At 35.6% G+C, this 14,478-nt stretch overlaps 1 protein-coding gene across 1 annotated transcript in view; it reads left to right on the top strand.

Annotated features, from left to right (window-relative positions):
- slc6a8 (solute carrier family 6 member 8) overlaps window positions 1-14,478 on the top strand; it is a 31,619-nt gene that overhangs the window by 9,722 nt on the left and 7,419 nt on the right. Inside the window, exons 3-7 of the mRNA XM_055167359.2 lie at window positions 437-701; window positions 2,066-2,198; window positions 4,161-4,295; window positions 4,563-4,666; window positions 6,318-6,442. Coding sequence (XP_055023334.2) covers window positions 437-701; window positions 2,066-2,198; window positions 4,161-4,295; window positions 4,563-4,666; window positions 6,318-6,442 — 762 coding nt within the window. The remainder of the gene's footprint in view (window positions 1-436; window positions 702-2,065; window positions 2,199-4,160; window positions 4,296-4,562; window positions 4,667-6,317; window positions 6,443-14,478) is intronic.

Genomic DNA, 14,478 nt, shown 5'->3' with positions numbered 1-14,478 from the left:
TACAGAGAACGCATGAAAATACTCGGATGTGTTCTTGATATCGAGGATGCATCGAGTGCAGACTTTCGGGCTGAAATCATGTCACGCCCCAGAATTCATTGCTGCCAAAAAACAATGGCGGAGGTCAGGTGACCAACGGGAAGCTCGCACACATCTCAATTCTCACAAGTGCGTTCTGTGTTCTCGCGACCTGCTGAGTTCATTCTTCTGAGGTCTCCTGGCAAGACTGATCTTCACGAGAACGCAACGTTCTTTGCGTTCTTGGAATTGAGAAACAGCCATTTATTTCAGTGTACAGACCATTTTTGGAAGCTAAATAAAACATTTTAACCCAATCAAATGTCCTCATCCTAGCATAGTTTTGCTACAAATATTCAGATTTGATTTGGACTACATCAGACTAGTGAAGGTAAACGTATCGAATGATTGATTCTAGGACTTGGTTTTGCCTCCATGGTTATTGTGTTCTTCTGTAACACATACTACATCATGGTCCTGGCCTGGGGTTTCTATTACTTCATAAAGTCCTTCAACTCCACGCTGCCCTGGTCGACCTGCGACAACCCGTGGAACAGCAAGCATTGCATCGAGATCTTCCGCTATGGTGACTGCAAGAATGGAACCATCGGCAACTCTACATACGGCAACCTGACGTGCGAGGAGCTCGCCGAGGGTCGTTCTCCTATCATTGAATTCTGGGAGTGAGTTTTGTTTATATTTATTTCTGTCTGTTTAAAATGCACTGAATATTAAATATGAGCCACTCTAGATGTGCTTTTCACAATTTTGCATCTTATTTAAAGGGGACATATCGTGAAAATCTGAGTTTTTCCATATTTAATAAGTGCTATAATTGGGTCCCCAGTGCTTCTATCAACCTAGAAAATGTGAAAAAGATCAACTAAGTAACTTAGTTATGGTGAACCATTCTCTGCAAGCATGTGAAAAAATACCTAATTAAAATTTGGCTCCCCTTGTGATGTCAGAAGGGGATAATACCGCCCCTTAATCTGCTCTATCCAACCACAGGACTGCCATTTAGTGCAGAGAGAGAGAGAGAGAAATATTTGACAGCACCATTAGGTTTCAATTTCACCAAACCACCATTATGGTGATCAGTGTTTGCATTTCATCAGCTCGTTTGCATTTTAAAGGACACACCCAAAAACGGCACATTTTTGGTCACACTTACCACGTGTCAATTTTAACATGTTATAATAAATGATATGTGGGGTATTTTGAGCTAAAACCTCACATATGTAGTCTGGGGACACCAAAAATTAATTGTATATTTTAAAAAAGTGAAACATTGCAAATCTTTGCAATCATAAACCTTTGTGAGAATGCCAATGCTGGTTTGCTCTCATCTTTGTGTGTTTGTTCAAAAGTCTTTTGGATCGGTTTCATAAGGGATTATGAATATACAGTTAGTGTTTTTTTAAGCAATGGGTTATTCAAGGTAAAATCTCAGAGATTGACTGTACAAAGCAGCTTATGGTTAGTTTTAAAAGGGGTCTTGCTATTTTGAGATACTGTATGAGTTTTATGTACTATGATCAGAAAAATGTTTGATGTTGATGTTCACTGTTATTGGGGTTGATCAAAAACTAAAAACGTAAAAACTGACAGCAAACGTCTCCGAGCCGAATCCGCTCTGGATCTGGGCCCAAGTGCCCTACTGAAAAATCCAGCTGAAACCAGCATAAGCTGGTGAGCTGGTTTTAGTTGGTCTCCCAGCTTGGTTTTAGCTGGTTTTGCTGGTGTAGGAAGCTGGTCTTGCTGGTGTAGCAAGCTGGTCTAGCTGTGTTTTGATCACTTTTTAAGCTGGTTTAGCTGGAAGACCAGCTGCCCCAATAGCATGACCAGCTTTGTCAGGCTGGGAGGACCAGCGTAAACCAGCTCGTGCCACCTTAAACCAGCTAAAACCAGCTACCAGCTTATGCTGGTCTTAGCTGGATTTTTTAGTAGGATGGGAAGGTCCGGAACAGATCTGTTGCGGATCTGGTCCGGAGTCGTCTGTTGTTGGATTCAGTGTTTTCATTCATGAATATGTTTCTCATCTCAGGAACAAAGTACTAAACATCTCAGATGGACTGGAAAATCCAGGTGTCATCAACTGGGAAATGGTGCTGTGTCTGATGGCCGTTTGGGTTATGGTGTACTTCTGTGTGTGGAAGGGGGTGAAATCAACTGGAAAGGTGAGGTCATGGGTTTAAATGCACATAATGATCAGATGTATAATAATATGAAAAGAAAGCACTGGGATTTGGTAAAATGTGCTTTTGCATGTTAAAAACACCAGTGTAATTTCAGATACAGGCGTTTAAATGTGGATGCATACAACAAAAATGAATATTATATCAAAACATTTGGTAACTTTGGACTAGTCATTTACTACGTTCTTGAAAATAATGTCCTCTTGCACATGAAACTCTTGCTGTAAAAACGACATCTTTACCCTTGTTAAATGTCTGTTATCAAATAGTCCAATGTGACTTTCTCTGATAACCTTGATTGGCATAGCTCCACCCACTGCTTTTATAGTGCAGAAGTGAGGTAGAATGGTATCCATAGCAACATTACTGTATTTGCCAAGGGGGTGTGGCAGGAAATATTACAAAATGCCTTGTCAGTGAGCCGCTCTGTGATTGGTCAGTCAGAGGGAGCGTCTGAACTGGGACGTGACGAGGATCTCGTGCCAATTGCCAACAGCTAGGTTTCTGTGAGGCGGGCAAACATAAACCTTTAGTAAAAAATAACCTTTTTTAAAATTTGCTACTTGTTTCTCTCTTGAAGATCACGACCAGCACACGCTAGTTTTGTGTACTCAGTCATTATAGACATTATACAGTGACCAAGTTGTTTGAAGTCGTGTTTAGCTGCCAACTTTTTCCATAATATTTTTTTCTGTGATGCAAAGGACTGTGTGCGTAACCACTGAGTCAGACTCATTCAGAAAATAGTGACGCACACACATACACAAACACACAAAGGCTCAATGACAATAAGCTTGTGTTACAGTAAGCTAATTGGCTATTTCAAAATCTGATTAATTATTCCAGGCACAGATACGAAGCGTCAGATTAACCCGGATTCACAGACCTCATGTGAGTTTTTTAATGATGGTATTTGTAGTTCAGTCTTATTTGTGTGTATTCATATTCACTTAAAGAAAAGCGGTACGGACTGAGTCCTAAAGTCTGAACTGATTTGAGAGGTTATGGTTGTATTTCATTGTGCATCTCACATTGCATATTTGCAGACATTATTTTTAACACCATTCCAGCATCTATGCCGACATTCATAGAGAGAACCGTTTAATTTAAGTTGGGGGGAAAGGCGATGTTTTTGGACTGTGGGAGGAAACCGGAGTACCCGGAGTAAACGCATACTGACACAGGAAGAACATGCAAACTTCTGACCCAGCCGGGGGTCAAACCGGAGACCTTTTGCCAATGTGCCGCCCCATTTTGGAGTCTATTGTGAAAACTAGTACAAACATCACTGATAAAAGTCAGGGTTAATTATACTGTAACCTCTTTTATATTTTTAGACTACTGGAGAATATCACGTTGTCAGCCAATAAACTTTAACATTCAAAAAGTTACATACAATGCACATCAGAAATACTGCCAGTGTTTCTGTTATATGGTCGACTTTTCGTCTCCTTTGGGAGTTTTGTAGACACGAATAAAGTTGAAAACTACATTTGAGCATTGGGTTCGATCTAGAAGGGCTGTCCTACTTTTATATTTCTATGTGGGGCATTTCAAGAAGGCTGAAAGACTAAACAGTGACATGAGAACGAGCCAAGTCGCTCCTGGAATGAGCACGTCTCATTTACGTGTCCCCTAATAAAAATTTGACTCATATCATCACGGTTCAAAGTTCACACCAACCGTTCATAACTCTTTACTGAAGTATGAACGATCATCTGATAAGAGTAAAGTGTGAGACGTGCGCTACATGCTTCTCGGATCAGCATGTGACCCTGAAGACTGATAACAAAAGATGTCATTCTGGCAAAGTCTATGATATAAAAACCTGCTGATAATATATGGCTGAATTGCATTTTAAAGCTGACACACTTTCTACCATACTGTAGGTAAAATGCTGACTAAACTGAAACATGACCTCAATTCTCTTTTTCTTTATTACAGATTGTATATTTTACTGCCACATTCCCATATGTGGTCCTGATCATTCTCATGGTGAGGGGTGTTACTCTTCCCGGCGCTTATGATGGCATCATCTACTATCTCAAACCTGATTGGTCCAAGCTAGGAGAACCACAGGTGAGAGCTTTATAGAAACATGCACTATTTAAAATAAAGGTGCAAACTGAATCTAAAACCTGATTTTAAGTGAAAGTTAACATGTAACTGCCATTGATTTTAAATGTTACAGTTTCTTTCATTTCTTGATACAAGTTAACATATATTGACTCCAATCTTCCTGTCTGTTGCTTTAGATAAAAGCATCTTCTGAGTGGAGCCACTCAAGAGTTCAATAATCATTTTAAAGGTGGATTTGAGTGTTAAAACTATTTCTGTCTCATTTAGGTCTGGATCGATGCCGGCACTCAAATCTTTTTCTCGTACGCTATCGGCCTCGGGGCTCTCACCGCCCTCGGCAGCTATAATCGATTTAACAACGACTGCTATAAGTAAGTCACAACGGCAATCTTGCTGAGACAAGGGCAGATTTTGTTATGACGTTTCGCTAACGTCATATTTTTCTATTTTATAAGAGTTGTGTCTGTAGTCAGTGTGCTCTGACCTTGTTTTATCTCAAGCTGGATTTTGATGATGCAGCAGAGTAAACTGCATCTCATTTAATTCATCTCATGGGTTTTGGATCCATTAGTAGTCAAAAGCGTTGAATCAGCACTTCTTCGGCGTTGGCTTTGATTACCAAAAGCAGTTTTTATAATAATGATGATATTCACTTGTGTAATGTTAACTAATAAAACCCAACTCTAATTTGATGCCTAAAGTCCAGAAAAACTAAAAAACAAGGCCCAAAGTAAATACATTTTTACAATTCTGCTGTTTTATGAGCATGATGGGCTACATTACACACAAATCATGTTTGTATATAATACATTATATAAGGTTTAACAATTGATAAAATAATGACATAATTATGCATGCATCGAATGTTCGGCAACCAAAAAAGCATTTATTGTGTTCAGCCGAATAAGTAAAAAGACTGAATACATTTTTAACAAACAATTATGTTTTTGGGGAAACAATGTGAAAGCATTTTAAACTGTCTAAGATTTTTTTTTTTTTTTTTTGCTACTTTTGGCTGAATTATTTTGGTTGCCGAACATTCTTGGGTATATATTTTTTATTTATTTTAATTTATAATTTCTTTTATTTCATTTATTTACCATAATTAACTGAATAACCTGAATCCTTAGGTATAATTTCTTTATATTTGTTTTAATTTATTATTTATTTTATTAAATTTACCAGAATTAACATCCTTAGATATTATTTTTTACATTTTTAAATTTTTCATTTATAATTTATTTTATTTCATTAATTTACCAGAATTAACTAAATTAACATCCTTAGATATAATTTTTTATCTATAATTTTTTATTCCATTTATATACCAGAATTAACTTAATTAACATCCTTAGATATCATTTTTAATTTATTATTTTAATTTCATTTATTTACCAGAATTAACTTAATTAACATCCTTAGATATCATTTTTAATGTATTATTTTAATTTCATTTATTTACCAGAATTAACTTAATTAACATCCTACCGAGCCCCTAAGGTGACATTGGAGTAAAAAATATCTAAAGTTTAGTTTCACGTGCTCACGCAAAACCTTCATGTGCAGATTTTTTTTTAAAGTTTAGTTTCGCGTGCTCGCTTGAAACTTTAGCTTTCACGTGCCTGCGCGATAGTTTCAGGTGAGCATGCGATAGTTTCACATGCTCGTGCGATAGCTTCACGTGAGCATGCGAAATTAAACTTTTAAAAAATTCTTCACATGAAGGTTTCGCGTGAGCACATGAAACTAAACTTTATTTTATTTTTGCTCCATGTCCCCTTAGGGGCTCCGTAACATCCTTAGATATCATTTTTATTTATCTTTTTTCATTTTTTTACCAGAAAAATTTACTGAATAAACTGAATAAAAACAGAATTTAAGATATTACTATTATTTAAAGAATAAGGTGTATTATAAAATAAAATATGTATATATGTGTATATATGATCCTGCCTCTGAAAATCAGTTAAAATAGTGTTTAACTGAGCTCTAGTTAATAGCTGTTTTGTCCTCTCTCATCAGGGATACATTTGTGCTGGCCCTTATCAATAGTGGCACCAGTTTCTTTGCTGGTTTCGTAGTCTTCTCTATCCTGGGCTTTATGGCATCCGAGCAAGGTGTGGACATCTCGAAAGTTGCTGAATCAGGTAAGAGTCTGATGCACCTGCTTTTATATTCTCTTTAGTAGACATGATTATGATGTATGATATGATTATGTGCTATATATTTAAATGTAAGTGTATATTTATGAAGCATATTCATGACCAGCTCTAATGTTAGTACTGTACTGTGTCTGAATAAATGTGATAAATAATTTACATCAGATCCAGAATGCATTTTTTATGCAGGGCTGGTTGTGATAGATAAATAATTAATCAAATAGGTATGAATGCAAGAATTTACCTGAAATGAGTGAATGCATTGTGAAAAATGTATGCATATGTGATATGATGATATTATGTGGAAATTGAATTTCAATGCAGTGTGATATGTGACTTGTATTGTGTATTACTGTAAATGTATTGTTGGTTTGACATGATCTTTGACAGTAGATTTAAATGATAACATATTTATGTTAATTTACTCTTAAGTACATGGGACCAGACAACTAGCAGTTTGTTACTGTGTGTTTGTGTGTGTGTGTGTGTGTGTGTGTGTGTGTGTGTGTGTGTGTGTGTGTGTGTGTGTGTGTGTGTGTGCGTGCGTGTACTCGTCTGCGTGAGTGCTGTCTGTCTGTGCATGTAAGTATGTATTTGTGTTAATGTGTCTATTCTGAATGCGGTTGTTTGTGTGTTTGTGAGATAAACATCAGTCACAGCTATAAGAATTAGTCCTGGCCTCCATTCACAAAAAAAGTTTATTTCCCAGGATGCAATGTGATTTACACACAGAAACACAAATGTGTTTGACAACTGGCATGTGTTGCTCACGCATGCAAATAGTGTGACCTGATTACACATACTGTACTGTACTGTAGCCTAGCGTGTGAATAACACACGTTGGGTTTGTCACCCAAATTCTTAACAACCATGTACCCGAGCACAGCTAGTTTTGTAATGATGGTGGCTTTGAATTTGTTTAATGCTAGTTTAATGTGCTCTTGGAAATAAGCATAAAAATATTTATAGGAGTCATTGCCAAAAGCTGCTAATATAACCTGGTGACACCTGCTTGAAATGTTGAATCAAGAGGAGTTTTATTAGGCAGGTGTGCAAACACACACATGTACAGTATGCACTTAAGTTAGTAGTATGTATTGTACTGTACAAAATAAGTATGTTGTTTTGTAGTTTGTAAGCTAATTTTAATTCACTCTTCGAATGCAAAAATCTTCACAGTTTCTGTACTTTGATGTAAAAAGAATGTGCAGCCTTTTTATATAGCAGAACATTTACCAGTCAGTGCTGTTCTAGCTGGTTGGTTAAAGGTCACTTATGTTTTACAACCGGTTTATACGTGTCTAATGTATAACTTCTCTAAAAGACACATACTGTAGAGATCAGCATGATTAAGATTTCAAGACATTTAAATCATGTAACGGTTTATTATGATATACTGTATGTGACCCTGAACCACAAAACCAGCCATGAGGGTCATTTTTATTGAGATTTATTAATACACTTTCCATTTATGTGTTGTTCGAATAGGACAAAACTTATACAACTATTTGAAAATCTGGAATCTAAGGGTGCAAAAAAAATCAAAATATTGAGAAAATTACCTTTAAAGTTATCCAAATGCAGTCCTAAGCAACTGCATAAACTCAAAAATAAAGTTATGATATATTTGCGGTAGTGGCATCATGCACCAAATTTTTTAAGGGGGCACAGCGTGCACAGCTACCCTTAATTGTAATTATTATTATTCACATTATTGAAAAACTCATGTGCTCAACAGTCACATCAACACTGCAAAAACAGTGAATAAAAATAAACCTTTGATGCAATGTAAACAGATCTAAGTGTAAAGCTGTAATGGGCATTTTTAGCTTTATTATTTATTGAAAGCATATCATTTTGAAAGCCTATAAACATATTGGTAACACTTTAAAATAAGGGTGTATTAGTAAATTAATAAAGCATTAACTAACATGAAAAATATAGTTTTGAACAGGTATTAATTCTTGTTAAAGTTAATGTCAATAGTTATTCATGTTAGTTCATGGTGCATTAATTAATGTTAAGAGTTACGTATACAAAGCTTGATTTTATAAATGTATTAGTAAATGTTGAAATTAGCATGAACTAAATTATTAAATGCTGTAGAAGTATTTATCATTGTTAGATTATTTTAGCTAATGCATTAATACAACCTTATTGTAAAGTGTTACCAGAATATTTATAGAAAATTACTATAGGAACGCATTTTTGCATCATATTTGACCTTGGAGTCGCCTAATGATTCTGCGCCCCCTTTAGGGGTGAATAGATATAAACATTATGAAATGGACTTTGAACTACCATCTTTGACTTTGTACACAGTATCCACGATTGTGCACAATGATGTACATGATTACAGCGGCAAAAATTCTGAAAAGTGAAGAACTGATCATGAAACAAAGTAATAGATGAAAAGATGCTTAATTCATTTTAAGGCTGCATGCAAAATACACTTCGTGTATTGTTGACCCATTTGATCCATAATGAATTGTTGGCTTTTGCTACGAATATACCTGTGCTACCCAAGACTGGTTTTATGGTCCAGGGTCACATATCAGTATTGTTACACGCTTAATAAAGGCTTGCTTATGACATTATTTTAATGTAGAAACATGACCTTAACAATCTGGTGATCACTCAGAAGAAACTAAAGAAAACTCCACTGGCCTACATTCTTAAAATAAAAAGGTGTTGCATGATGCCATAGAAGAACCATTAATAACTGAAAAACCTTTCTGTTTATTTGTAGTGAAAAAAACATCTTTAGTTTATAAAAAGGTCTGAAGGGAATGCTTCTTCTAAGATCTTTTGACTGAATGGTTCTTTGAGGAACCAAAAATGGTTCTTCTATGACATCACTGCGAAGAACCTATTTTAAAAGTGTGCACAAAGCTTCATTTAACAGAGATGTTTTGTTAGTTAAACTCTTCTTATGACACGGTTTTAATCATTTATCACATGACATGATAAAAACATGGTTGACCTAAAAATTAAAGCATTTAGTCTGAACTTGAATTGGATATCAAGAATAGTTTCTTATATAGACCTTATAGAAAATATATATATATGAATTATTTTAAAGCATGCAGGTTTTTTTTATTTTAGTACACTTTAATACTCTGTAGCTCTACATTAACATCAATGTGACCTTGCGGCAGAAAAGCAGAGAAACAGAGCTTTAGTTTGTTGATGCTCGGTAAAGCACAGCTTGTTCTTAGCCTGAAGGAGAGACAGTGAGTTAGAGGACAAGACAACATGATTATATGGAGATAATATTTTTAAATGACCCAGTAACTTAGCATTGAATTCATCTGAGTGACCTTCAAGACTCGAGTAAAGCGTCTCACACGGCAAAAATATATATATAATATATCAAAATATAAAATATATCAAATATAATTGTAAATATTTCTTAATCTTAATCATTTTAAAAAATTACCACCAATATATGTGCTGAAATATATTTTGAAATATGTTCACAAAAAAAAATTTCAGGTTTTTTTTTGGCCATTTTTGATCTATTTTGAAATCATTTTGAAACATTTAAATTAACATTGCATTGGAAGAAAAACTTTGTATTTTACAAACCCGTAATCATAACAGGTTTAAAAAGGTTAGAAATAAATTTAAACTGCTTAACTGCAAAAATTTGATATATACTACATTTTATACTTAAACTTTATACAAGGAAAAATATATTTTTGTAAAATTAGAAATATATTTGTTGCCCCTGAAATTTATTTGAATATATAACTGAATATATTTTCAAATTAAGCTTTACTTTCTACAAAATGTATTTAGCATATATTTATTTGGCCAGAGAAATTTATTTTTTTGCTGTATGGTGTTTACATACGAAACGATGAAGGGAAAAGATAAAATGCAATGAATTTTTAAAATTTAAATGGAAAAATAAGTACTATAAGCGATGCAAAGGGAGAATATTAAATTGTAAAATAATATATACGACACAACCGCTTTAGGAAAAGAGAAACATAAGTGTAGACACAATCATGTGTTGAATGTGTGTGTGTATGAATAAAAGCAAAAGTGTATGCATGTGTGTGTTGGCCTTTGTTTGTCTTTCAGTGTGTCGTCTGTATGTTTAGAGGTTAATAAACCTTTTCTGTGGGTGTGTTTGAAGAGCGATGTTGTGATGTATGAATGGGTTGTGACGTGAAAAGAAACTTCCAGAAGAAAACCATTGACACATTGTTGTGTGGCTTTTTCTTATTTTTCATTTTCCTACAGCGCACGACCGCATTACAGTTACAGTTAGAAAAAAACAATACAGATTCCCCATCATAAATCTGATGCTTTGACCAGTTTACCTTGAATGTCTTCAGTCCCGTTCTATATCTTGTGATTGATATATATTCATTTATATCTCTATATCTATATTTTGGCTTTATTTAAGTATTAATTTAAGGATTATTTAACCAGGAACTTTGCCTCTTGAGATGTGCACATCTCGATTTCAAGAGGGGTCCTGGAGCGGTCTGCCAATTCAGGTAAACCTCTGATATCTAATGTTAGCATTTACACCTCTGCTACAGTCAGCACCTACTGTACGACTGTCTGACACAGGCAGGCCCAAAATGCAAAGTGATGCCACATGTAAATCCCTCTTGATCTCTGCTAAAGACAATATGACGCAGATAGTTAGGTGACCTCAGAAGTGTCAGTCATACAATACAATCAAGCTTACGTCCAACACTAACTTTACCAAAAGCTTTTTAATCACCAGTTTAGTTGTTTGTCTCTCTCGCTTTCTTCTGCATTTTGCAATGATAATTTCATCATTTGAAAGTCTTACAACAGCTTGTGTTCTGCATTTCAGTGTAGATTGTTTTGTGAATCTGACTAAATGCAATGCACATTACAGAGAGGCTATTATTACAAAATGATGAAGCGGCACAAACCATATTGGAGTCGACAGCAAACCCGCTCTTAGTTTATGAGCTGTTCATCCTTTTATATTTAACAAGGGACTTGACGTTTTCATAACACAGAAGATATCTTTTGCCTGTATAACTCGGGGCATTAGACCCATTTGCAATGAAGACTAAATTATGACAATATAAATGGATTTTTAAAAACACAAGAACATAAGCTTAATTTGATCCATTTAAGTGATTCGTTTTGTTACTGTTATGAAAAATAAGCTTAAAAATATATTTTATTAAGTCAACCCATTCCAGTTTACATTGACTGTAACATCTAGTCACTTACCAATTTATAAACTTATATACAGTGAGAAAAAAGAAATTTGATCACCCTGCTGTTTTGCGGGTTCTCCCACTTGGAAGTCGTGGAGGGGTCTGAAGTTGTCACCGTGGTGCATGTCTACTGTGGGAGACATAATCTAAAAAAAAATCCAGAATTTACAATATATGATTTTTTAACTATTTGGGTGATTCTCACGAAAACTTGGTTTTAAAAATGTCAAGCATGAAAATGTAAAAATTGCTTAAATTTACTTTTTTTCCCACCAGACATTGAAAAACAAAGTCTGGAGTAAATGGGAACATTAATTTAAAAACTCTAACTTATCATTTAACACTTTTTGTAACATAATTTAAAAAATTAGTCCTAAAAAATCTCATTACCGCAACAGTCAGAAAACATCAACACTGACATATTATCAAAATGACATGACAAGCCTGAAAGAACATAATTTGGAGATTCTGCACATGCATTTAAAATCAAAGTATTATGCTTCTATTAATTCAATTAACATTTAATAAGCATCTGTTGCGGTAATGATAATCAAAATGTCGTGTAAGCATTCTGACAAGACAATATTTTAAATTAACTGTAAAAAAATGATCTTACCTGGTAGCCATCTTGAAGTAACTGGTCCATGTGATTGGTCACTCAAAATCAAACTTTATTAAAATTCTGTATGTGTGCTTAAACTGTTCTCAAAAAGTGTTGCGGAGGATGAGAACATCAGGCATGGACACATAATTTTCCTAATTTTTCTTCATTATTATTAGACATGAATATTCAGTAAATATTTTTTCTGTCATCGAAAGTAGTCCAGCAAAACATCCATTAATTTTTTTTCTTAATATTTTTGTGTTAATTTGATTAAATTACAACATAACGCATGTTCAAACACAGCTGGACACATTGCGGTAATGAGAATTTCAGCAGAAAATGAGATAAAATTTACAATTATAAATTCTTATGTTGAAATCACACATTGTGCAAGGTAGAACACAGTATTGTGTTAATTCTGATGCTTTTTAATGTTACTATATTACACATTTTAAAGCTAAAATCATTAGTGCCGTGGTGTTTCAATGGTTTCGTGAGAATCACCCATTTATTTGTATGATACAGCTGCAAATTAGTATTTGAACACCTGAGAAAATCAATGTTAATATTTGGCACAGTAGCCTTTGTTTGCAATTACAGAGGTCAAACGTTTCCTGTTTATGTTTCCGGATTTTGGCCCACTCCTCTGCACAGATCTTCTCTAGATCAGTCAGGTTTCTGGCCTGTCGCTGAGAAACACAGAGTTTGAGCTCCCTCCAAAGATTCTCTGTTGGGTTTAGTTCTGGAGACTGACTAGGCCACGCCAGAACCTTGATATGCTACAGAGCAACTCCTTGGTTATCCTGGCTGTGTGCTTCGGGTCATTGTCACAGTAGAGATGGTGTTCTTGGCATGGTACTCCTCATTATTCTTCCTCCAAACACGTTTAGTGGAATTATGACCAAAAAGTTATATTTTGGTCTCATCTGACCACATGACTTTCTCCCATGACTCCTCTGGATCATCCAAATGGTCATTGGCAAACTTAAGACGGTCCTGGACATGTGCTGGTTTAAGCAGGGGAACCTTCCGTGCCATGCATGATTTCAAACCATGACATCTTAGTGTATTACCAACAGTAACCTTGGAAACGGTGGTCCCAGCTCTTTTCAGGTCATTGACCAGCTCCTCCCGTGTAGTTCTGGGCTGATTTCTCACCTTTCTTAGGATCATTGAGACCCCACGAGGTGAGATCTTGCATGGAGCCCCAGTCCAAAAGAGATTGACAGTCATGTTTAGCTTCTTCCATTTTCTAATGATTGCTCCAAAAGTGGACCTTTTTCTCCAAGCTGCTTGGCAATTTCCCTGTAGCCTTTTCCAGCCTTGTGGAGGTGTACAATTTTGTTTCTAGTGTCATTGGACAGCTCTTTGTTCTTGGTCATGGATTCTTACTGATTTTATGGTGTGGACAGGTGTCTTTATGCAGCTAACGACCTCAAACAGGTGCATCTAATTTAGGATAATAAATGGAGTGGAGGTGGACATTTTAAAGGCAGACTAACAGGTCTTTGAGGGTCAGAATTCTAGCTGATAGACAGGTGTTCAAATACTTATTTGCAGCTGTATCATACAAATAAATAGATTTCTGGATTTTTTTGGATTGTGTCTCTCGCTGTGGACATGCACCTACGGTGACGGTTTCGGACCCCTCCATGGTTTCTGGGTGGGAGAGCTTGCAGGGTGGCAGGGTGTTCAAATACTTATTTTCCTCACTGTATATAATCTATAGCGTAACCAATTCTTTATATGTCTCACCATAGACTAACAGGACTCTGAATCTGTGTGATGTGATAACAGTATAAATGTAAATGCTCAAGTAAAATCGATTTCCTACATATTAACTCACTTCATGCCCTAATGAGAGTGACTGTCTTATAAATAGTCATCCATTATGATAGCAGTAAATACACTACAACCCATATACCAGCCAATGTTAATACTAACTGAAATCTATTCTCAGTAATAAAAGATAAAACCAAAATTAAAGTCCCTCGCCCCAATTTTTGTACAAGCTATCACTCAATCACCTCATCCAGGTGCTTCTCTCTCTCTCTCTCTCTCTCTCTCTCTCTCTCTCTCTCTCTCTCTCTCTCTCTCTCTCTCTCTCTCTCTCTCTCTCTCTCTCTCTCTCTCTCTCTCTCTCTCTCTCCCGTTGGTGCTGTATGTGTGTATGTGCGTCTCAGTAGTGGTCGGCCTAAAGC

Source organism: Misgurnus anguillicaudatus, chromosome 5, assembly GCF_027580225.2.
Source record: "Misgurnus anguillicaudatus chromosome 5, ASM2758022v2, whole genome shotgun sequence".
In the NCBI taxonomy this organism is placed as follows: Eukaryota; Metazoa; Chordata; class Actinopteri; order Cypriniformes; family Cobitidae; genus Misgurnus; species Misgurnus anguillicaudatus.
This window is presented reverse-complemented; position numbering and strand designations above follow the sequence as displayed.